Here is a 26,472-nt window from a genome sequence, read left to right as displayed (position 1 = left end):
TATCGTCTGTCTCACTCTTTCTTATAGCTTTCTTATATGTTATCCTCCCACTCTCTCTTACCTCTAAACGGACGATGAAATGATCAACGCGACGATCGATGATCGTGTATACGTTCTACGGAAATACTATTGTCGCAGTGTGGATAGATGGTTGTATAAGAGAATAATCTGGGCACGAAGACTTATTGATTTTAAAAGAGACGGGAGAGTAGAAGTGGAGTAGAAACTGGAATAAAACTGAACAAAGGTGTTTGATGAAGGTGTTTCTATTTTTGTCGTTATCCTGTCTCGAGGTTAGTTAGTTAGCGCTAACCTCTTCCGTTTATATACATGTGTGTACGTAATGATTAAATCTGACAGATTAATCGATGACACTCGATTGGGTCTTTGGTGCGTTTCAAGGGTCTCGAATATATTTTCGTTTTATGTCAACAGTGATAGTCGCTTAATTAGCCGATGTAGGTAGGAGGGAAAGAATTCGTAGATAGCTCATCTGGCGATCCCTACGACGTTGTTCGTTGGTAATTTTTTCGAGGAGAATCGGCCCGAGAACGGTGATCAAGCTGGATCCGATCGGTGCTAGAAGTAGAATGGTGATCACGGATATTCTTACAATGTCCAATCCCATTTCGAGCTCCTCGGGGTCCCCTTGATCATTCCGTAACCGTTCGTACGCCATTGGTCCTAAAGCTGCCTTGAAATTTCAAACAAGCAAGCAATCGATCGACCGATCGACGATTCTCTACCGTGTTATCGAGATGGTTGCAACGAACGACGATGACCGTATAATTTACCTGCAGCGTGCCTTTTGGTAACCAACAGACGACAACGAATAGTCGTTCTTTCCAAGTGAACAAAGTTCGTACAGTCGTCAAGTAAACGGCGATACTGCGTGCCTGGTCGTGTAAATTGAATGATTGAATTTAACTTGAAATATGTAGTTTGAAAACTCACCGTCAGTCCGAGCAGGATACACGATAAATGAAGCCCGAATCTGGATAAGGTGCAATCCGCGAATTCGATATCAGCGCCGATAACTCCGACCAAAATCGGTTGTACTAGTTGCCAGAGGATATACGCGGCGCGTCGAAAAATCGTCGTCTAAACGACATAGTACCTGACAATATAGATAGGTGCGCGCAGATAGTGTACGCGTGTCGTTTTCACTTACGTCGAAGGAAGCCGATAAAATTTTCCACCCGACCATGGAAACGAAAGAAACGACCAAGCTGGCGAGGTATCCTGCACCGGAGACCGGCAATTTCGCAGTTGCCGTTGTGCAAATCAGAGAGCCGAGGACCAAACAGATGATCCGATACCAGGTTGCGTATCTGTGGCCACGATGAGGGAAAAAGACGAAACAAACTCCGAGTAGGAATCCCGTTACGATGCCCAGTATCGCATCGCGTACACCGATCAGTAGGTAATACCACCATTGAGTCGTGCCTGGTTCTGAAAAATGAACAGCCGACTGTTAACGATTGTTGCTGAATAGGTGAACGCGAAGAGAGCATACCATTAGTGAAAACGATCGAACAGCAGATCGCAAAAAGAGAAAGAATATGCACGGAATCGATGCAAGCGGCGGTGCAAAGAATGGTAGCGAGTCCTTTGTCTTCGCCGTAACCGTGTTCGGCCAGAGCCAGGACACAGTTCAAGGTGATCACTGGCGATATGCAGCCGAGTATTGTTCTTCGAGCAGATCGGAAGGGGAGGAGAAGGAAAGAATAAAGAAAAAGTAATGATATAAAGAAAGGGAAACAGGCGTTTTAACTAAGCTGTTGACTGGTCGCTCACCCAGCCATAAAGGACAAGTCCCAATGATAGGATAATACGTATCTAGAGCACATCGCGAGTACCAACAGCTCGACCGAGCAGGGTAGAACGGCCAGGATTATTATGAAGATCGGATGACTTTTTAAGCTGGTGGTCGATAGTTGTAGTCCAGCACGTATCATGATAAACGTTAGACAAAACGTTCTGATTTTGGAAGTGGTCGCAAGACCGAGGTTCTCCCGTATATCGTACAGTCCAGAGTTTCGTACAATCAGTCCAGCGACCAGCATCCCGAATACTGGCGGAAGCCTCAGGTATGGAATCGAGGCTAAGCTCGAGCCGAGCCACCGAGAAAAGATCACGAGAACGTACAATCCAAAGCCGTCGTTCTTCGGTAACATTGTCTCACCCAATAAAAAGTACAACACTGTCCAACCTAACGATGCGATTCCTATATTCGTCGCGATCTCGAATAGTTTTCCCCACGTAAAACGTTCTCCTAAACACTCGAGAATTGGTTCTGTTACGAGCATCTTGCGTATAGGAAGAGGGCATATCGTTACACGATGACAACACGTAATATCCTCGTATTCCTCCTCGTCCGTTCTCCATTCTTCCCCTCTATCCATTCTTCGAATCAGCTGCGCGCTTCTTCCGGTCCGCTTTCATCGATCGAATCGAATCTACTTCGAACATACTTGCATCCGACAGATGAGGTTAAGTTCCGTTTCGTTCGTTTGTTTTATTCCCTTCGTAGTCATTTCATATACATTTACATTTACAGTTTCCCGAATTCTAGCTTATCTGGTTTATCATGTTAAGACAATTTGTGAAAGGAATGTGATTTTAGTGGATGCTCGGATCGGGTCTTTCACCCGGACGAGCAGTGTACTCGAATCACCGATATCGGATTTGCGTTTAACTGGGAAAATAGCACTCTTGGAAAATGAATATCTATTTTGGTTGTTGAAACGACGCAGTCGCTCGTACCAACCAATAGGTAGTCGAACGTCGAGTGGATTTCAGGTTATTGAACTTAGTCATCGATCCTTTTTCCGTGCACCAACGCGCGTTCGCCGTCGAGTTATCGCGTGTGGACCGCGTCTACCGCGCATCATCAACACCTTTAACCCTGGATGTACGTACATGTATATGTATTTTATACATATAGTTACATGCGCTATACTCTTCTCGAAGAACACAGCACTCATATAAATATTAATCTGCCCAAAATTGTCGCAATGCATCGGATAATAGTACTAATTTTCCATTGAATATCGTGTCTCCTGCATTTCCATATTTGTTCGTTCACCCTGTGCGGTACGACGCGTCGTCGCGTCCGTTCGTCTGTACGTCTCTATATCCATCATCTATCCCTGTATCCCTCTCTTCCTTTGTCTGTCTGTTAACCAAAGATTCTCTTTGTACGCTTCAACTGGTTACCGGTAGAACCGGTGCTACGGCCAACATTGTTTTCCATTTTCCCAACGACATCCCTATGCTTTTCTCCCATATCCTGTGCGAGTATCTTTCTCCGGAGATCCGTGCTCTATGTACACCTGTACCGTAATATCATCCTCGTAATTCGTTAATGTTTGTCCACTGTCTTAACAACAATCGCCGGGGTAACTATTCGCTTAGTTTATTACAGAGATAGAGAGAGAGAGAGAGAGAGAGAGAGAGAGAGAGAGAGAGAGAGAGAGAGAGAGAGAGAGAGAGAGAGAGAGAGTTAGAAAGCAAAGAAAGAGACTTTTCTTCTTTTGATGTACGCGAGGAAAAAGCACCCTCCAAACTGGCCGTAACGACCGGTAACCCCATCCTAAACGAAGCCTTAAAGGTGGAAGGGCAGGGTAACCGTGTAACAAGAGGCTGCGTAAAGGGGCTGAAGAGTCGCGAAACCGTGGACGGGAAACACGAGCGATGTCTACAAGTACGGTACGACGTGGTTGTATTCCAACTGAAGGGTTCACTTGCCACTCGTCATCCGTCGCTCCTCTGCTTGCTACAGTTACGTTTAAAACTGTTTTCCACCTCTCCTATCTTTGCCAGTTAATAGATTGACGGAATATCACTTGCTACATCGACTACTCGAAGATATATGTATATAACTGTTTCCTGAGAGATACGTATTTCAATGTACGTAAGGTAATGTACGTAGGTTGATTTTGTTGACGTATCAAAATTAGAGTCACGTATAGATCCTTGAAAGGGAACTGAAAGAAGGGAGAAGAAAAGGGAAAGGGTGAGAGAGGGTGAAACCCTAGCCAAGAGCAGAGAGAGTCGAGTATGTAGAACGCTACGCGGATCGTTTATACTTTATCGAGCATGTTTTAGCATTTCCGCTACAAGATACACACGTATACATGTGATGTGTTCTTTTATATGGTAAATTGTAATATTTCACATTTCAAATGCTATACGCGAGGAATATAAATTCGTGTTACAAACGACTAGAGAAATCATTTGTATAACTCGCTCGCAGACAGAATTATATCGCATAATAATTTCACTGGCGAACGTACGTGTCGGAAGACGTTTGATTGTTAGGTATTAGCCAGTATCTATCGATCGAACGAGGCAAAACTACTATTCATTTTATGGGTTTTCTTGTGTAATATCTGGTCTGATTAGGACCATAAGATACTTTTTATTGACACCGTTTTCTCTCGTTTCCTTGTTGCGTGTAAATTGAAAGAGAAAAGAACGTAAAAACTGGAAATAGTAAATTCGATAAATAATTGTGTAATGGAACGACGTTGGACGACGCGTTGCGTCGCGTTGCATCGCGTCGCGTCGCGTCGCGTCGAGTCGAGAGAGGCAGCGCCTCTCTTCGGGTAGCTGTTAGGTATCGGGTCGGTTGTTCGGGAGCATTCGGTTTTCCATGTCACGAAGTTGCCAATGAGTCGCGCGCGACGCGGTACGTAGTTTCTCGCGTTGCCAGTCACCGACGGAGTTTGATCGTGTACGTGCCGTTTTAAACTACCAAGTCCATATATAGTTCTGGATATCGAGAACGCGTTTTTATAATCACAGTCGAACGTTATGACCGTGCTCGGCCTGTATACTCGGCGGATTTAAAAAATGATATTTGAACAGGATGTCGCGTTAAACACGTAAATTCAGCTATCTACGTTCGAATATGGTTGAAATCGTTCTGAAATTATATCGATCCGACGCGACGTTCGGGTGAAGTGAATAGAAACGCGTAGTTGTGTAGAGTTATATTGCGACGTCGCGTCATTCCGCGACGCGGCGCGACGCGCCACTCGCCGATTTGTTTTGACATGTGTGTGTACTGCCATATTGGATTAACACGTCGTATTTTAAGAACTAAACGAATGCGGATTTCGCGTTGAAAAGGTACGTGTCTATTCTGATTGATGCGAATCCTTTGTCAGGACGGAGGATGGTATCATCTTTCGTCGTATTCTATTGTATAGTAGTGTTCCGGTGAACAGCTTTCTCTGCAGGCTTTCCTCTACGTTCTATCGACTTGTTTTTTATTTCGACAGCAACGATTTCTAGCGATGGTGTCTTCATTTTCTCCTTTACGTTTATTTGCATTGGAACAGTAATGCGTTGAAAAATGGCCGTCGTGTCCTTTCCAATTTGCGGTAGTTACTACAGAGGATGCAACGCTGGGAAGGATAATAGAATAGAGTTCGCGGATTGTCTGTTTATCATTGGAAAGAGAAAGATGGATTGTCCTCGATCAATGATTACCGACTCAGCCTCTTCCAAGGAGGAATGGATTGAAAAAGTATACGATGACCATTCAGTTTCATGGTTTCGGGATCGATCGAGGTTAGCGAAATTTTCGTATCTTTAGTTCTAGACGAAGCGGCGCCAACGATTCTTCCTATCGTTCCTTCTCCCTGTGGTTCGTGGTACGTTCACGAGAGTTTTGCTTTAGTTTCGTTGCAGAAAGCGAAATATTTAGTAGACGCAACATTGCGCACCTTCTCGATGTTGTTAGCTGCTGTGTTAGCTGTCATTGATACGTGCGATTCTTTCAGCCTAACAAGCAGGTTACGTAATCCAATTGTTGGCCGCATTGCTGTGCAACCTGGTGGTGATTCGTGATTCACTCTTTGTTCGCCACTAACTTTTACCATCGCCGTTGTCAATTTTCTTCAAATTTGTCGCTTCAAATTTCCACCCGGTGTTTTCTCGGGACACAGAAACGAATCGATTTGTTTAATTTCCAATCGGGATTGTTAAAATGGCATTAATCTTCGGGTATAAAGATTCGTTTGAAAGAGAAAGAAGCGCGGGATTATCGATGAAACAGTTTAGTTGGTTAATTGCTTACCGTTCCATACACACTTTCCGTTCAATTAGGAATTAATTAAAAATGTTCATTTTTAGCTACAAGGCACGTTATATTTGTAAGCATGAAATTCGGACAAAGAACATGGACCGAATGCTTTATTTTTCTATCAAGAAGCATGTATACACAGCTATTTAACCACGTGTAAGAAGTAAGATGTAGCGTACAAACGTCTACGGGTTATACCAGGGAGGGGAAGAGGAAGAAGAAGAAGAAGAAGAAGGCACGCGCAGCCAGAGTGCTTTTATCGGGTGTACAGAGACATACGGGACAAACCGTGTTTACAATTTTACTAAATAGACTCTTCCATTTACGTATGCGAAAGAAAAGTTGCGTGCGCACGGAAATGTTTCGGTGCACGACAAAAAACATACACGTATCGAATCACGATTTGAATCTGCAATCTATAGGAACCTTTGGTAGCCACGCGATAGCTGTTTCAACAGAATCGAGCGCCTTCTAACTGTAGACTAATACGGGAAATAATCGGGGGAAACTTACGAAAGGTCAATCATCGAAATTCTTTTACGCTATCTATTATCAAGAGTAAGTCTCTTTCGCATAATCTTACAACTACCTACGTCACTAACGTAATAGGAGATTAACGAATGGCAAATAACGTGAGACAAAAGTATAAAATCATATTCTGTGCATCGCATCCGTCGATGAACAGAAACGGTGAAACGAACGGCAATCTCGCTGCAACGAATGAATGATATGGGAACGTTGTGCCCTGCATTTCACACAGCCTCCTCGTCCTCTCTCTTTTTTTCTTTTTCTCTCTTGCTCTCTATTCCATTCTTCAGGCACAATTATCCTTTTGCGATAATCTGTAAATTTTCGAAAAAATTCACAACCTTACCTAGTTTCATAAATTGTACTTTGACTAGCTATTCTCCATCACAGATCACCGCCATTACGTCAGTCATGAATTTAGCGTGCGTGGGTAATCGAGAGAAGGAGCTATGCAATAAAAAGTGACGCGCATTCACATGGTGTATCATACGATGAGAACGCAGTGGTTAGAATTATTTTCGCTACATTTTTTCTTCAGACGATCAAATTTGTTTCTTCTCTCGCTTGTGTATTTTCTCTATCGTTACTCTTACGTAACGTTACGCTTGACCAATCACGTTGCCGACAGAGTTCTTTACACTAAACCATAGAGTCACCTAGTGTAAAAATTCACTCAAATACGATAAATATAAAGATCGTTTAAATAGAAATTCGTATATAACGACACTTGTGTTTCTTCATTGGTTGCAATTTTTTTGATGCTGGTACCGTGATACGACGAGTTATACACGATTGGATCATCTTGAATGATCTTCTCGCGCGAGACACGCGTACATTCAACACTGAAACAATGATTGACTCCTAGACGGCACCGTTTCGTTTCGTTTCGTTTGGTACACGATAGATTACTTACAATCTACCTACCTTCAAACGAAGGATCGATTCAGTCAGTTTCTTCGAAAGCGACCGCTTCTCATTCGAAACAGATATCGATTCTCGGCCGATACGACTTTTAGTTGGGGGGATTCGAAACGCTTCCCTCCCTTGGTTATTCGGTTCGTCTCTATTTTGCATGCGAAACATGTTTTAACATGACAGCCTCCATTGGCTTACTGCCAGATATAGAACAGACGATCAAGAGAGATTTTATTTGCTTGCCACGAATCTCTCTCTCTCTCTCTCTCTCTCTCTCTCTCTCTCTCTCTCTCTTTCACGCGATATAAAAGAAAAAAGGGTCATTGAGATTAAGTTACTTAAAAATGTAATATTGAAAACAACTGCTTTGCTATTCGTTTTCTTGTGAAAAACTTATCGTCTTTAATGTGAGGAAGAATAAGGAAGAAAGTTAAAGAAAGAGGAGACGTTACAGTAGTCGAAAGGGAGGCGAATGATCCATTACGCGAACTGTCTTTTTTTCTCGATGAAAAGCCACACGTAGCTAATTGTGGTACTTATGAAAGCACTGCGAAGGTTCCATTATGGTTTGCTCTAAATGATAGTACAATGGAAAAAAAATTGACGTTTCGTGTTTTCACGAAGAGAAACGATGTAACCTGATGGTGGGAATTGTCGCGATGGTAAAAAGCGTACATGTAACACTAGTAATATAACTTTAACAACAATGAGACGATTTATTTGTGCGGTCCTGTTTTACCGTGTCTTAAACTAACCGATCGAGAAAAGTTCAACTTACATTATTGGTTCGAAATACGGACTAGCCTTTGCATGCCTTGATTTTCAATTGAGAGCACAGCGTGATTAGATTCGTTCCTCTTACCAGCTGTGGCTATTTGAACGAAAGTAACGCGGTTTTATAAAATAGTTTGTGTAGTTCGCAACATGGAACTGATTCGATGATACGCGGATATTTGTCTCGAAATACTTTAGCGTTCATTAACATTTTTTCTAGTATAACGAACAAGCGAGTTGAGATAGAACGAATGCGACTCCGTTCGCGGGAACAAGAAATGGTGGAAATGCATACGCATTGAAAAAATAGAGACATACTTTAGTTTCTTATTCGAGGTGGGGATTTTACGACTAACAACTACGCGGACGATCCGCGTCCCTAACCCCCGCGTTGTTCGCGAGTACTGTGCTTGTAAAGATGAAAGTATATACATATCGGAGAGAGCGAGAGAGAGAGGGAGAGGGAGGGAGAGGGTGAGAGAGAGAGAGAGAGAGAGAGAGAGAGAGAGAGAGAGAGAGAGAGAGAGAGAGTGAGCATATGCTTCGAGGTTCGCCTCGTAAAATATGCAAGCTGCAATTACGTCTCTTGAATAGAAAAGGTCAGGAGCAGAGAGAAGAAGAGAGTGACAAGGAAGAGAAGTTAAGTAAGGGATAGTGAACAGTGGCAGAGAGAGTAGGCGCGATGAGAGAATAGAGGGAGTGAAAACGTGGAAAAGGAGACGGGAGGGGAATGGAAAGAATGGCGAGTGGGGGATGATAGCAACGTCGAGAGTACAAGTAGAATCACGGACCGAGACAGATACCGGGAGAAAGAAAAGGGTCCTGACAGTGGGGTGACGGGGGAGGAAGAGGGAGTGTACCCTCCATGGGTTGCTAGGAGCAGTGCTCGTAATACTGCTGAAACCGCGATTCCCTTTCCCTCTCTCTCTCTCTCTCTCTCTCTCTCCCTCTCTCTCCTTCTCTTTACCGACTACTATTCGCGTTTCGCTGCGTTCGCACAAAATTTTTACAACCAACCGCTCGATCTTTTACCTTCTGTTGATCTTGTCTCGTTCCGATGATCTTGTTTCGTTCGATCGGTCGAATTAAGTTCATGTATTTTTCTTTTCGTTCCAGGTCGGGGGGCGATCAATGCCCGATGGCGTGGACTGGAACGCAACGCTGGAGAAATCCTGCTCCAGAGTAAGTGTGTACGGTACGAGGAAAGAGGGAAAGAAAAAAGTTTTTACTTCTTTCGTATGCATTCGTATACAGAGTTGTTGGTAAGCTGGTATAGAAAAATTGAAACGCGCGCTCGTAATTAATAGAGTGGAGGAAAGTAAATGCAGCAGCCGGTAAGCGAATTCCGCCCTTCATGAAATCAATATCGTATACACTCTTTACTCGCCGCTACTCGCCAAGTATTCTACGAGCACTTTTCGAGCTCGACACAAGACACGAAGATTCGAGTCTTGTCTGGTATCTTTGATCAGAGACAGTCTCGATTGGAGATGCTCTTTGTCGCGATTCCAATTACAAATAATCGAGGAGCGTGTCGTAAACTTAACCAGTAATAAATATAAGGTAAAATTTGTTTTCTCATCCGATCAGTCGCGGCTATTTTACGCGTTGTCGGTCTTTGTCGCGGTGTTATAATATACTATGCACATAGTTTAGTTTCGGAAAAAGTGACAAGGTCTTTTTCCTATCCTTTCCCTCGTAATTCGATTCGAAGGTGGAGTTGGATTAATAATCAGTTATTGCCGTTGTTGGAATGCGAGTGAGAATAAGAATAGAAACGGGATCGAGAATAGCAATGGATAAGAGGAAAAAAGCGAAGGGGAGGGTAGGTAGCTGTATCGGCAGCAGACCAATTAACTACTTATAGGGCAGCTTTCATCGTGTCGACAATCGACCAGATCGATTCGGGGTGAATAACTTTTCTAGTCGCGGTCTACGTATATACCTGTAGATATGCGCATGTACCAATGTGTTATACGTAGTTATGCGTAAAACCTATGACCAAGGGGGATGGCCGAGATGAACCTATTTAGATCTCTGTAGATTTTATCTGCGCGCGTCTCTTTAATTAATAATCTTCCGTGTCTAGCCAACGAATAATTCGATGAAGAGTTTCAGAGTGAGCTTCGGATGCGATTAAGCTATTAGCGAACGGGTTGACGACGTTAGCCAGCTTGGTTGCCGGAAGGGCTGCGATATTATATTACACCCGATCAGTTAGTTGACAGTTATTTCGCTGGAAATCCACCGATCTTGCAATAGTAGAATCGCATCGTGAAACAGGATTCAATACGATCGCAGCTTACATCATGGGATATTACGTAACACACCCATGTTATGACACACCCATACTCACCTCACCTATTCTGCTATAGTATCGCGTGCATCCTTTTAATCGATCGATACCACGATTAAAACTGACTTGCATCGTGTTCTACGATTCTACGTTCTACTAATCTTTGTTGGGATTGCTGAAAAACGATTCCAATTGGAAAATTCAAGTCCAGTAACGAGTTCCATTAGCGAAGTTAGGTGCTCTTTCAATTGAATTTCCAACAATCGGAATGGAAGGAGGAGGAAAGAAGAGAAAAACTCCGAGAACGGGACGTATACGAACGTTTAATTTCATTTTTTGAAAACGTTTGACATCGATTCGTTCGAACGCAGAGCGACTGTGATTTTGAACGGGATTACGAGCACTTCGTACGTATATCGGAACGGTTATCCGTGTGAAAGTTGTTCGGATAGTTTGGCGAAACTTTATCTCTTTCCTTTCATTCGGATGGGGTGAGTAGTACCTGCGAAGATCACATACTTCTCTCTGCCGATAGAACGTGTACCATTTGCAACCGTGCAGTTTGAAATTATGCGTGTAGATGATGTATTTGTATGTATGATTGCATGCACATTGTTCGGTTGGCTCGTAAATCGAGACAGAAGGAGGCGACAAGTGTCGAATGTCTAAACCGGCTCGACCGAGACGGTCTCTTTGAACCGCGGAAAGCCGGTAGGATTATTTTACGGTGACGAAATTCGATGCTACGCGGCAAAGATGAAAACCACCGACAAAAATTCACTCGTGCAAAGTGTAACGAAACGAGGAAACAGACGAGTGAGTAAGTTTACGAAGTTAGTTGCGCGTGGCTATAGTAATATGCTTGGTTGTAATTGTATCTTGTTAGCGAATGCGATCCGGATCGTGGTCGTCTTGGGATGATTTTGATGAAAAGGGAAATATTATTACCGGTTTTTATTCCAGTGGGTAGTGTGTGGATATAATGTACATTTGCCAATTTGCGATCAATAGCGATCCTGAATTACGAATGAAACGTTAACGAGCTTGCTACGACGACGCGACACGCTACTTACTCTCTCCTCGTGTTACGTATCATAGCATTGAAAAGTTGTACAAGGTAGTGAGAGTGGAAAACGAATGAGCGATTTTTTATCATTCTTTCTCCGAATTCATTCGCTCCTCCTCAAATACATGCATATTTAAAATTCGACATACGTCGAATGTACCACGTACGGAGATCTGAGAATCGAACGAATAATTAATTACGATTTACTTCGCTACCAGTAATCGGCGAATTGGCCCACCAAAGGAGGACCGCATTGCGTCAGTAAGCGGCTCGCATTCTCGCTCGCTACATCTCTCACCACTACCCACTCCTGTCACTCCCATCTGTTCCCCCTGACCTCTACTCGTCCTTTCCTTGGCTCTCTTCCATTCTCACCCTTTTCTTTACGCTCAGCCTCGATGTCACGTTCTCTGCCATTACAATCACCGTTATACATCACCACCATCCTTCCTCATCATCGGTAATCGTACACGAGAAAAGATATGTCTAGATAGTACGAGTAGGCGCATATTCGATGCGTATGCGAAAGTATATACGTTCAGAGGTATCTCTCTTTGAAATCGAGCTGCTTACCATCTACGGCAATCGGATATTACGCGCGATCACTATAGAATCGAACGATACGTTTGTTCCAGAGGTGACGATGTACAACGATCGATCGAGCTGTTGGACAAAGTGCTGTCAGAGTACGACGAGCACGAAGCAGAGGGTGAAGGTGGCAGCGTCGTCGTCCTCGGCGTCGACGGCGGCGGCGGCGGCGGCGGCAGCGGTGGCGGCGGCGGCAGCGGCGGTGGAGGCGTAGGCGGTAGCGGTGGCGGGAGCGGCGGAGGTGTCGGCGATTGTGGCAGCAGCACCGAACCGAGTATCGGTCTCACACCGGACGACGAAAGTCCATCTTTAGGTATCTTTTTATCCTCTTTCTCCTATTTACTCCATCCTCCTCGCCTCTCCGTATCGATGTTAATTTATATCCCATTTTTCCCGTTCGCTCGTATACTTTTCCTCCAATCGAATCGTCTTGGACAAATGCATACTTATCGTATGGTAAAGTACGATTCGTAGATATACGTGTATATGAAAAAAGAAGGAAAAGTATCGATTAATAATATATTAATTCCCATAATTTTCTACGTTAAATTACCACCTCTATGCTTCTTAACACATCATACATGTGTGCTTGGCGACCCAGTTAGGTAACCCTGTGCCGAAAGGGAAACGAAATTGATTGGTATTATCCGTACAAGTATCAACTTTAGATGGTAGTAATAACACGAGAAAGAAAAAGAAGGGAGAAGTGTTTAAGGTATGCACGCATCAGAGCTTGGTAAGAATATACGGTCTGTCTCGGTAGGACACCAATCCGAGGACGACGGTTACATGAGTATGAACGGACGAAAGGCAAAGATGGCCCTGGTAGCGTTACGTCCAGTTCCCGATTGTCCAGAACCGCAGGATCTCGCGGGTATATCCACGCAACAATTTCCACCACCGCCCGAGGAAGCGGAACGGATTATTTCCACTTTGTTGCCCATGTAAGTTGCTATTGCGTATACGTATGACATTCGAGTACATGGTACGCGGTTCGCAGGGTGTCGCCTGGCAATTCGTTGATGAAAAACGGGCATTCCTCTGCTCGTCGAAACGGACGTCAACAGTGGATGATAACTATGGGGGACAGCAGTGTACGACACGGAAATGGTAACTCGGTCGTAACCACTCAAACAACTCTCGTGAGTATACGTAGAATAAATTTAGAAACAACTTTACGCCCATCCTTTCGTCTCTTTACCCTATCCCGTCTTGATCGTTAAGGATCGACGCGGTTCTGCTCTATTTCAATTTAGGTGAATTGTATTTTCGCGCAGCCCAAAACGCGACACCGGAGACCGTACGGATGGGAGAATGGTAGCGGCGATCGTTTGAAATTGGCCGAACCCCCATCACCGCCAAGCAAATTCGCCAGCTTGCCATACGACGGCAAAGTTTCGTTCGGCTGGATACCGCCGAGAACCAATCCGACGACCGTCGAGAAACATCGTGAGGTTAGACGTCGATCTTCCGAGGAAGAGATGGAGGAGGAGGAGGTCGAGGTGGAAGTGGAAGTGGACGAGGAAGAGGAGGAGGAGGAGGAGGAGGAGGAGGAGGAGGCGGATATGGTGGAGGAGGAGGATGAAGTAGAAGAAGACGAGGAAGAGGAGGAGGAGGCGGCTCGGAAGCTCGAGCTCAAGGGAGACAATGTCAAGAATCATCGGCAACAGCAACAGCAGCAGCAACAACAACAACAACAACAACAACAACAACAACAACATAGTTTCGAGAAGAACCGAACGTCTCACTTACGAAGGCAACGGCAGAGCAACGAGACGATTATGAAGTCGAACAGCGTCGAGGATCGGCTGTTGATGAATCACGATCAATCGGAGCAAAACGGTCGGAGGAGGAACGACTCGGACTCGAGCGAGGGCAGATTCTCGAGAAACTCCGAGTCCGAGAGATCTTCGATTCCCCGTTCAAGCTCGGCCAGCGTCGAGAGGTTTTCGATGCGAGCAACTTGTGGCTCGTCCGATTTTTCTCGAGCGAACTCGACCTCGAACGAACGATTTCACTCGGATTTTTCGATAGCCGTGGCCAGCGCCAGTTCGAACGATCGCGTCTCCGTGCCGACCTCCGATCCCTTCTCGATCCGAAACCTCGATTTTGTCTCGTTCTCGTTGCCGACACGAGCCGACTCTAACGAGCGTTTCTCGGCACCGACAGGCTCGGACAGGTGTTCCGAGGAGCGTTACTCCGACATGTTCTCCACCAGAAATTCGACCGACTTTAGGACTCAATCCGAGGAGGAGCGATTCTCCGATGACTCGTTGGAAGAACTTCTGCCGCCGCCCCCTCCGATCAGCAAAAGGCATTCGATCGCTTGGGAAGTACCGCTCGAAGACGATCCTTTGTACGCTCCGGGTAGTACCAAGGTGATCGGTAGGAGACGGCGTAAGAGCAGCGACATGTCTAGTAAGCGTTGATTTATTCGATCCACTATCTTTGCGGTTCATGGTATTACCATGACGTTGTATGTATACGATGAATGAATTTCCAGGTATCGGCTCGGCGTCGAAACTTCGCGACTTCGACGACTGGCAAGATCCACGTTTGTCGACCACCGACGACGATCTAGTCTCTCCGTACTCGGACTCCTCGACGAACGAGCTCGATCAGATACGGTCCCAGGACTTGACGAAGAACGGTACCTACGTGATACGCCGCGGTCGTAAGAAAGAACGCAGAGGGTTGCCGAAAGCCCCTGGTAAAACTAAAAGCTTGTCGTTCGAGAAGAACAGCGAGGCAAATCGGTTATCCGACGCGAAGCGATACTCGAGCACGTTCGACAATATCAGAAGCCTTCTGGGAGAGAGCAAACTGGACGAACCTATGGACGACGATCCGCCGGGATTGGAATTCCCAGCAGCCGTTCCGCCTGACCTGGTCCGAGTGGTCTCGCTTCCGGCGATCAACGACGAAGCCGGGAATTGGCCAAGGGAATTGGAAGTGACGGTCGAGGAGGAAGAGAGCTCGGACCTTTCGACGGACAAAGAGAAGAGGACGCGGGAGAGAGAAACGATCGAGTTGGTTCAGTTGTCGTCCTCGTTATCGTTATCCGGCGCGAAGCCAGAGAATTGCGTTCGAGACGCCGTGCCTAAACATCGCGCGAACGGTGTATCTCTTTCAACCTCGTTCAACAGCTATTCGAAGGGGGGACTGGTTGCGACGGAGACGCCTCTCCCGGCTGTAGAGCACGTGATTACCGAGGAACAAGTACCGAGGAAATCGGCAAGCAGCGGCTTCGACAGTGAACACAGGCTAGCGTCCAAGATCCCGGTAAACTTGCTGATCGAGGATCAAATAGTAAAGAAGGCCTTGAAAGAAAACCGGCGACAACTGGAAAAAGTCAGCGATGCCATAAAAGAAATTGAGAGCGTGAGGAATAGCGAATCTTACTCGGAAAGCAAACAGAGGTGGGCTCGAAGCGGCGAGGCGAAACAATCATCGATGGTAAGAAAGAGCAATCTTGAACGCGAATCGGACGAACGAAAGGGGCCGGTTGATGACGTCGGTGACGCCGGCCAGAAGAAGAAACGACAGCAGCGCGACTCGGACGTTGACATCGACTCGGATACGGGATCGAAAACTAGCCCCGAGGCAACGGATGTCGAGGGAAGGAAAACGAACGAAACGGACGGATACGCCTCTGGGAAGATGCAGGGAAGACGACAGAACGGCGTCGAAGGGCATATGAACGACCAAAAGCAAATCGAGAACGTGATCGACGCGATCCTCGAGGATTCGAAGAATCCAGACTTTCAGGTTAGCATCTCGGCGAAACTCTCGGTCGCGAAAAACATTTCATTTATCACTACGTTATCGCGCGTTTTGATCGCATTTTATTCCCAGGTAAGCGTGGAGGTCCTCGAGTTCCCCCCGTTACCGCCTTCGCCCGTAGAAGAGGCGGACGAGGAAAGTTCGGACATCGGGCAGAGTTCCGTAGTGACGTCGAAGCCAAAGAATCATAGCAATCGAACGATGGAGTACAGGCCTAGGGTGCCACCTCATCGTGGTCCAGCTACCAATCATTCGTTCGCGGATTCGAAAGAGCAACCAACGACTCTAAACACCAGATCTATGGATGCCGGATTTCCTCGGTGTAAAAGAACACCTACCGCTACAAATCCGAGGCGCGAAGTGAGTTTTAAGCAATGTAGCTCGACTACGACCGATGCATTTAACTATCTTATCGTATCTCGTCCTGTGTCTCTCAGCAAATACCCGTTGAACGAAGAACTTTGCCTACGGATTTGCCTGGACCATCGCGTCGACGACCTATCGCGAAAAGACACTCGCCGTCGGCGGAACCGTGTACCTCTGCTGGAAACGGTGGTTGTAACAGTAACGTCGTCCCAAACGGAGCCAACAGTAGCGGAGCCGGTGGCAGTACAAGCGGCAGTACGATCGGAAACGTTGTAACCGGTATCACCACTGGGATGCAAACCTCTTGCTCGCTTCCGGAAACTCCAGTTTTCGCCAGAGGAAGCGATATACCGAGAACTCCCCAACACGCGAGTAATCCTGCGCAGATGCGTCGGCAACCTGGTTGGTACGCCCCAACCACGGCTACCACCGGGTAAGAATCCCCCCCCTCATCGAGCAAGGTGAAACTAGTGGGATTCGGTGAAACGAAACTGGATCACTTTTACATTATTCTTACCTAACGATCGATCAGACTTCGACCACCTTTCGTAGAATACAAGTAGAATTTGCAACGAGATCGGTTCTCTCGCGAAAAATGTTTCCATGATATTCGATGTGAACAGGTACCGAAGGAATAACCCGGGTCTGGAGCAGGCGATAATCGGAACGGAGTTGTTGCGATTAGCCGGTGGCCCGAATCGTGGATGGTATCCAACGAGGAAAACGAATCAACCGCGTCCTGCCTCGATCGAGCACCTCGAACGATTGAACAACGCGTACGACCCACGTTTGGCAGGTCCCGGAGACCAGAGGAAACCGTTAACTCTCCCAACGAACATCACACCGAACAAATACTTCGGCCAAAGTAAGCACAGCTCCGCCTCGAGTACTCGCGAGGCGCTACGGAGGGTCACTAGCTTACTCATCAAGAAAGGTAAGCGCTGGAATTTGCGCTATTACAAAGAGCCCGCGATCGTGGAACCAGTGTTGAACAGGTGTCTGGTCGCCTCGATTGTCCGGTCTCGAGAAAACACGATGTTTCTCGCTGGGCCAACTCGGTTCGTCGCGAATCCTGTTTACCTTGTAAAATCAATGTCTTTTGATCCTACCAATCGTTTCGTTCTCAATACTAATCTGTATCTCGATTGAACGTAATTCGTTTTACCGATATCTAATCGAGAATCGTGAATACGGGATCACGAGGCAGCTATTTCGCAACGCAAGCATTTTCCCCCGAACCGAGCTTTGCCGCGAACATGGTTTTCGAAATTGCGACGATCGATATAATTATTTACTACTATTTAGACTCTTTGGACTGCTAATCTATTATACTTTTTTTATCGTCGTTATTTAAAAACCTATCCGCATCGAGTTTTCAGACGGTATCATATATTTTCGGGATCCATACGACAGCACCTCTTCGAAGTAACACGCGTATATAGTTTCTCTGACTTATTTCCTGCGTGACCTTTCGTGGCACTCAGTGTCACCATTGTATTTCATTCTTGCCACGATACTTTGTATACGTACATATATATGCTGCTGTTAAGTGACTTGCTTCTGCTGATCATTTTCAAACCTTGTTTTACCGTGCGAGAGAAATTCCCGATAATTAATATTGCATTTGAAAAATCAGTTTCTTTCTCACGGTAATATGCCAGTTTTATGTGCGCAGATACATATTTATACGTGTTGTACTTTATATGATATATTACCATTTAGTAAGCCTATAGTATGCCTGTTGGGAAAGCTTTTTCTTCAATACTCTGCTCCACATGGAATAGGTGAGATGATGGAACGTTCGGTTTTTGAAAAACGTCTACTGTACAGTGGTTCCATCTGGTCGGATGACCTTGTAAAATATCAACGCCGGCAAAAAGGAGAGAAAGAGAGAGAGACAGAAAGACAAGGCCTCCTCCGTGTTACACGTTGTAGATCACCTAGACGTTTTGGTGTCTTGAAACGCGAACGAGTCTCCGTTTTATTTGTTCGATACGACTCGTCCCCACACCACTCTTTGTTTGTCATTCCTCGTTTTGTTAAATAATTTGAAATGCGTACAATGATTCGATTGATCACGTTCGTCAATACGATAAACGGTATACGATGCAAACCTATTTTCGAATCTTGTAACGTGGACAAGATGTTTGCATGTGTGCTCTTCTCTTTTCGTGTGACGTTCTATGTACGTACATGTATCGGGCCGCGGCGGCCGGTTAGGGCAGTCGAAGAACCGGTATAATAAGAATGGTAAATGCTAAAGATTCGCTAGAAGAGGCTAAATATTGTAGTAAGGTTACCAAAGCACAAGTTCTTACGTATCCGTTCTCGTGTCGTTCGCATTATCGATTCGGCGATAGATACGTTTCTATATAGGTAAATAAGAAAAAAAGGAAGGAGATTATTTCTCGATAAGTTCACCTCGTAACTTAAATTAGGTTAATAAATACATGTACGAAGAAATAAATAATTGGCGAGTCGAGCAAGAAGAAATTGCGTCGGCGAAGAAAACGACGGCACGGTACGGATCAATACTGAACCTTGGAAAGACACCCAACGTCACGCGAAACGGATTTTCTTTCTTCGAATTTTTCTTTACAGTAAAGAATTTGAAATTAATTTTCATCAAACACATTTCGCTGAAAGTTCTCGGTGTATTCGATCGAAGAAGCGAGCAAAAGAGTAGCTAGAACGGGCGCGAAGCGAAAATAACGCGAATATATATTCGAGTGTTATCGGTGGCGATTATTTATTTATAGAACGTCCTGGCGTATCGATGCTTCCGCGCATACGTACAAGATAACATATATTGTACCCATTGTATCGAGTTTGAATTCCAGCTTCCATAAGTAGTAGTAGTAGTAGTAGTAGTAGGAAGGAAGGAAGGAAGGAAGGAAGGAAGGAAGGAAGGAAGGAAGGAAGGAAGGAAGGAAGGAAGGAGAGGAGAGGAGAGGAGAGGAGAGGAGAGGAGAGGAGAGGGATGTTTTCAGTTTGGTTACTAAACGGCGGGTGTCGGTGGACGAGTTGGGTAGGGAATAGGGACAGGCGTGGGAAGCCGGAGTCCGGAAGGACTCGGAAGGGGTGACTAGCTCGCCCTACGGTTGCAACGGTGGTGGCAATCGTTACTCCCGTCTAGCAACCCTGTCTCTCTCGATGCGCGTATAATACATATGTAGACGTATACGTGCGCGGGCAACGAAACGTCGTGTCCCTGGAAAACTCGGGGGTGCATTGCTTCTTCTTATCCTCCTCCTTTTCTCTCTCCGCTATCTGTCGGTATCTTCAAAGGATAGAAACGATTCGGTACGTTGCCAGGGAAGATTTCGCCGCCTGTCCTTGAACAAATTTAATCTTGTCTCCCTTCGTCTTATCTTCTGGCTAGCGACAACCTTTTTTCCGTTGTCATCTCGAAACTCGACTGGTTTGCGCCAATTAAAACAGATACGAAGCTCGTTCTCGTTCGTTCGTTCTTCGTTGCTACTTGCAACGCGTGAAACGAGAACCATGGATACATACGGCCGTGACCTCGATCAAACCTGTGTACGCGTATCTTCTCTAGATTTGTCGATAGAATTGGGAAAAGTGGGGGCGAGTTTGCGGCGATATCAGGATGTTACGGTAGAAAGAGATTTTTACAAATCTCTGAAACCTCTGTCATCTCGAGTTAGCCCCGGCCTTTGAAACAAGATATGGAGAGAGGTTATTATTATCCTGCCAGAAATAGAGTCGCGAACGCACACGAGTTACCGTTGGCCGGAGAAACTCTCGATGGAAAGGGAGCAAAGGACTTTGGTACGATACGGTATATAGCTAATGTCGACTACTAATTTTATTTATCCGGAATGTATCGTGTTCCGACGTTTCCGATCTACAAGTACGTATGCATTAAAAAGTATTTCTAACTAGGTATACCGAGTAATGCGTGTGTATTTGCAACGAGATCTACATACATATTCGTCGCCGGAGGTAGGTGGAGTCAGAAACGTACGTACGTATGTATGTCCTCGTCGCGAGGTCGTGATCGTGTTCGTTCTTACCTGGCATGCGGCAACCGCCCGATTTTATTTGGCCAATTCCCAAGGGAAACACGCGGCTGTACTCGGTCTGATCCACGTTTTATTATCCTGTGTGTACGTTTCCCGCGTTTATTTTCCATATTGATCGCATTCATTTTGTTGCCAGCTTCTCAGACCGATGTTACGTTTACGAATCGAAAGTTAGGGTCCGATCGATTCAGTGCAGTAGAAACTTTTCGGAATTATTCTGTTTCAGGGAGCGGAAGCAAGGATGGAAAGAGCGGGAAGGATAACGCGTCACCGTGTGGCCCTTACGCGAGTAAGTTGATCGTTGAAACGAAACGATTTTTTCATTGCTATTCAAAAATATCATCCACTCCCTTTTCGCAGCAGGAGTTTACCAATGGTGTCGGTTCGCTCTCTAGTCTGGAGAGCCAACAGCAGCGGTTCTATTAATACTATTTGGTTATTTTTGAAAAGACTACCTCTTACCAAGAAGCGCATGGCAATTTGCGTGTTACGTTCTAAACAAAGATCTTGGTAGAGATATTTTCGTGAATTTGACATAATATTCTAGTTATAGTACGAGGGAGGAGAAATCAGACACACCCAAAACGGAAGGGGCCTCTGTCTGCTGCTCTCTCCGATACGCGCGTACTACTACTACTATTGCATGCATACATACGTACATGCATGCATGCGCGCGCGCGCGCATACGCATACGCACATACACGCATACACACATACATACATGTATACGTAGCCGCACACTATTGGTATTGATCCGTGGAGTGTACGCACCGTTCTCTCGTCCTCGTTGGCGCTCTATCCTTTCTCCCAGACCCGTGTGTCATCTCTCCTCGAATTGTGCAATTTCTTTCACCTGGTAGTATCATTTTCGAGACCGGTAGGTGGGTTCGGTACACCACACCACCCACCCGGTGCCGATCGTGGCTGGGTTCCTTTCAACGTCCGTCGATTCGAAGGAAAGGCCGGAAAGAACGTCGATTATTATGCAGGCCGCGAACAATTGCCAACGCATCTCGTATTAACATATAACGAGAGAGTAAAAACGTGGCTGAAATACATAGGGGAGAGTAGAGATAGAGGCGACTCGAAGGTTTTAGTTTCGTCTCGTTGGACGTTATCGTCGGAAGGAACCGTGTCGTTATCGTTTTGTTTCAGCGGCCGAGTGCGGAGACGCGCCGAAAAAGAAAGGATTCTTCAAAGGTTTTTGGAAGAGATCGCGTCATTACTCGTTGGAGAACCAATAGCCCAGGTTAGGCGGTAGGAGTCAGAGACAGCCACCGCGGCAACAGCACCATTATCGACGACGACAACAACACGTCGCTACGAGCGCTTTGACGCACAACGCTTGCTGCTGCATCGTCCAGTAGCCACTGTCCCTTTACCCGCTTCGCGGTTCGACCGGCGACGACGAGGTTCGCGTTCCTTCGTCCATTTCGTCGAGCTTTCGTTCCGCCCGATCGATGGATTCGCCTCCCAAGTCCAACGAGCTACCATCAACCCGTGGGTAAATCTCGTTGCGTATTTTACGTTTTCGTTTTCTTTCATTTTCTTTCTTCTTCTTCTCTCCCTCTCTTTCTCTCTCTCTCTCTCTCTCTCTCTCTCTCTCTCTCTCTCTCTCTCTCTCTGTATACTTCCATCCCTGTTTCGGTACCGGCTTTATACCATTCCGTTTAATTTCCTTTCGTCTCGTTTCTGTCACATACGCTTACCTGTGTATAATACATACATGTGTTATGTTATCGCATCCCTTGCGGGACAATACATTTACTTGTTTCAGCGTTTTAATAGAAAGCGTAAGGTGACGTTCGGAACGTTGTCCTTCGATCGCACCGTACACGGGCAACTGAACCGAGTTGACGCGAGAATTGAAAATACAAAAGAAAAAAAAAACAAAACTATACGATATCTCTATCAGTGATAAACGGTTAAATGTCTTTCGAACCGTAGAGGTAATCTGGATTGAACGAAATGTTTACTTTACAGAGACTTACCGATCAAGTTGTAGACAATAGTTGACTTTTGCATCGATACAACGACGATCGACGACTACCGTGATGTCGATTGATCATGTGGTCGACGAATCGCGACCGATCCTCCTGGACCTCGGACATCGCGTATTTTTTTTTATTTTTTTTCTTTCTTCCCTACCTTCCACCTCTTTCCACGGTATCTAATGCGTGAACATATTTATAGAAAATGGATAAGGAACTATCAAGTTTTCTCCGTAGAATTTCAATACTCGATTACAGATACAGATACAAGTAATACGCATATTCGATGGTGTATATGGCACAAGTAACGACGAAAGAGAGGAACTCGAGGAGCAACGTGCTAATCATACTAGAAAGAAATCTTTTTTACTATACATATTTTATTTATTTTTACTACATTATCATTATTATTGTTATCATTGTTGTCGCTATCGTCGTTATTGTTGCTGTTGTTATTATTGTTGTTGTTGCTGCCGTTGTCATCGTCGCTGTTTTTGTTTGACCATATCGTCACTTGTCTCATCGACACCATCGTTTGTCGTTATCATTATTATCGTCATCATCTTTGGCATCGCTCTTGCAACTATTTTTATCGAGTATTACATTTTTGTTATTTTCACGTTATCATCACATCATCCGCACATAGTGATTGTCGCTCACATTTTCATCATTATTTATTTGCTACCGTCACCGTATATCGTTGCGTATCGACATTTTATTATTATCATTACATTATCCGAGTGCTTTCCTCGGGACAATTCTTGCTTCTGTCAGACTTTTGTTTTAAACAAACTGTGTTACACGATACATAGAAATCGTACGCTGATACCTTTTAGCTGCCCTTTACTAGGGAGAGACAAGCAGGAATTACTATTATTCCCATCATCGTCGTCATCATTATCATCATCATCGTCGTCGTCACTATTATCATTATTATTTTTATTGTTGTTATTATTGTTATTACTATTATTATTATTATTATTATTATTATTATTATTATTAGTAGTAGTAGTAGTAGTAGTAGTAGTAGTAGTAGTAGTAGTAGTAGTAGTAGTAGTAGTAGTATCACTATTATTATTGTTACAATTGTTGTTATTGTTCTCATCATCGTCTTCGATGTCGCGCGCGTTCTCCTCTTGAATATTTGAAAAATCGATTTTGATTTAAGAGACTAGCTTCAATGAACAATATTCTAAAGAAGAATTTATTTTCTCCTTTTCTTATTTCGAAGCCGCGAATTTGTCGTCGTCGTCGTCGTCGTTGTGAGAATGTAAAAATTCGTGGTACGAAATGCATCGCAATATATACTACTAAACTGTGACAATTCTATACCTATATTTTACACATCGAGTCGTTCTCGACTCGTTCGAGGTATTTTCTTTTCAGCACTGATTACGCAAGCTGTACCGCAAACAAATTTGCTTGGACAGATAGAAAAGCGTTAGCTCGCGAGCGGATCGAGGAAGATCGATTCTGAATGAAGAACGAAGAAAGAAGAGGGGATTGGAAAGAAAAAAATAGGGGGAAAGGAAACGATTGGAGAGCAGAAAATAGAGGTTTCATTCAGCGTGATATACGTATGCGTTTGTACGCGCGTGCATGCATTTAATTTGTCAGGCAGTGATGATTATTGTAAATAGCTAGTCATATGTGAGTCGCGGTAACACGCGAGAAGGGGCGTAAGGAAATACAGGGAAGAATTGTTTCGCGATCTTTAAGCGAGAAAAGATTGCGTTGGGACTGTGAGAACTATGGGCATTCGAGATATGTACCGTTGCTGCAGTTTACTGTTTCTGCTGCTAAGGAGCACGTTGGCCATTTTTTCGTGCATCCGTTGACACGTATACGCGCTTACCTGATAAGACGTTATCGTAAAGGTTTATTTTAAGCAATTACCGCCAAAATGGTATACATTTATTGACTTTGCGTAAAAGCGTAAATGTGTATCCATATACGCGTGCCATCATCATGCTTGCGTACTTCTTCTTCTTCTTCTTCTTCTTCTTCTTCTTCTTCTTCTTCTTCTTTTTCTTCTTATTCTTCTTCTTCTTCCTCTTCTTCCTACTCCTCTTCAGTTTCATTTCCTTGGCTGCCATCTCGCATCCAGCCAATTCTTTCGACCGGGTCAACCGACAACAATCGCATCGTATCGGTTAATAACCAATCGTGAAAAAGTATACCGAGCAGAAAACGAAGAACGGCTGAGGGGATATTTTTCTTTTTTCTAGGAAATGACCATTGAAATGTTACGAAGAAGCGTCAATGATCAACGATAAAATAATGCTCGGCTCGTTGATGTTTCATCGATCCAGACGACGACATTGTAAATTGACACGCGGCCGCGTCATCGCGGAAGACGGATCTTTAGGTACCTTTTAAATCGGGACAATCGACGTATGAAAGAGAATTTGGTACATTTTCCGTTCAAACATATTCCAGAGATTGCGTACACGACTACCTACATAGGATACCTGCATAGCGTGCATGCCCGAGCCAATTTGCTGACAAAAAAGACATTAACGGTACGATTCGCTGTTTGCACGGCATCGATAATAATCCAGGTTTTTAGCTAGCTACGATGTTAAGACCGGTTCGTTGGGCGCATCTTTTCTAATATAGTTTGTTACCCAAATGGAAAACGCGCGATCTGTGAAAGTGTGTGCGTGAATCGGAAGACTAGGATCGGCAGCAAATAAAAGAAACTTGAGAATGCATAAAGAGAAGCATCGACTAAATGAGACTATATCGTGTGAGGAAAAAAATGTTAGTACAAATTCGATAGCTTTATCGTTTCGTCGTAGTGAATGTAACAAGTAGAGGGATGAAGAACGGTATAATGGTAAAAAGGAGACGGACAGAGAGAGAGAGGGAGAGAGAGAGAGAGAGAGAGAGAGAGAGAGAGAGAGGGAGAGAAAGAGAAAGCGCTCGACGCGTCGGTACTAATATCGACAATGTTTCCGATTTACCCCGTGAATTTTCCTGGTCAAGAGTCATCTACGATCGTTCGTTTTAGTCATAAAAGACTTACCGAGTCACTGGTCTCTAGTCGTATACGAAAGGAGATCTAGAATCATGTATAATATTTACTAGAAGCGAGTCGAATAAATTTAAAGAACGATTCAACAACTAGACTAGATTATAAGCCATTGATCGATAGCAACTATAACAGGAAGGGCGATTCTATTCCCGATAATTAGAAATAACATTTTTTAACAACAAATCATGCGAGTAAACGAATGCGATTTCTATGTAAACTTTCTTGATAATTTTGTAAAAAGTTTTATTTAACGTTCTAATCTCTACCAATAAATCGAATGAAAGTTTATAAATTAAACGAGAGAGATAATATTAATACCGACGATTAATACGATATACGATGCGTATCCGTAATTTTCTCCAATTTTGGTAGGCAAACAACAAACTTTCACCGATGGTCGCAAGATGCAACACCCTTTCAATGTACGTATATGCTGTTCACCTAATCGCTGGATCCTTTGCGTAAAGATTCAAAGATAACGAGGCCACCCCGTACACCCATAATTATCCGTTATTCCACGCGCAGGTAAGTACGTAGTCCTTCGAGATAAGACGTAAAAGTTCATTTACGTTTCTACACTCTTCTTGAAAAATGATATGCTGCGTTCATTTAATCGCATTCGTAGCAGGAAGAATGCGGTGTTTGCTTTATCAGCTTTCTCTCTCTCTCTCTCTCTCTCTCTCTCTCTCTTACTGCCACTGCGTCCGTAACATCCGGTGATGAGGCAGGAAATTTTAATGATAATCCGTTTCATTCGCCTCATTAGAATAAATGAGAAAATGATAATAGAAACAGAAACTAAAGTGAAAGTGAAAATGAAAATAAAACGCTTCGTTACACCGCTTTATACAAATTTATTATTTTTCCTAAACATTAGTTATATTACGATTCCAAAGATTTTTATCAACATATGCAAAAAAATCTTAAGAGCAAATATATATCGCCTTTACAAAGTTACATCTAATTGTTAACCGAACAAAATGTATGC

The 26,472-nt window shown here is 44.5% G+C and overlaps 2 protein-coding genes across 6 annotated transcripts; one reads left to right on the top strand and one right to left on the bottom strand.

Moving 5' to 3' along the window:
* Positions 1-445: 445 nt before the first annotated feature.
* LOC143426825 (sodium/hydrogen exchanger 9B2) lies at positions 446-2,407 on the bottom strand. The gene is made up of 6 exons (XM_076900495.1): positions 1,798-2,407; positions 1,517-1,692; positions 1,172-1,452; positions 955-1,101; positions 795-896; positions 446-694 (listed from the first exon to the last, which is right to left on the bottom strand). The coding sequence occupies exons 1-6, from the start codon at positions 2,403-2,405 to the stop codon at positions 446-448; spliced, it is 1,563 nt and encodes a 520-aa protein (XP_076756610.1). The 5' UTR covers positions 2,406-2,407.
* A 2,451-nt stretch (positions 2,408-4,858) lies between these two features.
* LOC143427409 (uncharacterized) lies at positions 4,859-25,781 on the top strand. 5 transcript variants are annotated; one of them, XR_013102309.1, is made up of 14 exons: positions 4,859-5,136; positions 9,428-9,493; positions 12,309-12,574; positions 13,025-13,205; positions 13,262-13,403; positions 13,518-13,769; positions 13,863-14,679; positions 14,765-16,029; positions 16,117-16,404; positions 16,482-16,843; positions 17,034-17,344; positions 20,683-20,745; positions 21,612-21,960; positions 24,676-25,781. XR_013102309.1 is itself a non-coding variant. In XM_076901522.1 (13 exons), exons 2-13 carry the CDS (start codon positions 9,450-9,452, stop codon positions 21,698-21,700), a joined length of 4,059 nt encoding a protein of 1,352 aa, XP_076757637.1. In that variant the 5' UTR covers positions 4,859-5,136; positions 9,428-9,449; the 3' UTR covers positions 21,701-21,982. The 5 variants fall into 5 exon arrangements, 3 of the variants coding, with proteins under 3 accessions (XP_076757637.1, XP_076757638.1, XP_076757636.1); XR_013102310.1 differs by lacking the exon at positions 24,676-25,781 and adding an exon at positions 22,234-22,351; XM_076901522.1 differs by lacking the exon at positions 24,676-25,781 and having other exon boundaries at positions 13,539-13,769; positions 21,612-21,982.
* The last annotated feature ends 691 nt before the right edge of the window (positions 25,782-26,472 follow it).

This window comes from Xylocopa sonorina, chromosome 9 (assembly GCF_050948175.1).
Source record: "Xylocopa sonorina isolate GNS202 chromosome 9, iyXylSono1_principal, whole genome shotgun sequence".
NCBI lineage: Eukaryota > Metazoa > Arthropoda > Insecta > Hymenoptera > Apidae > Xylocopa > Xylocopa sonorina.
This window is presented reverse-complemented; position numbering and strand designations above follow the sequence as displayed.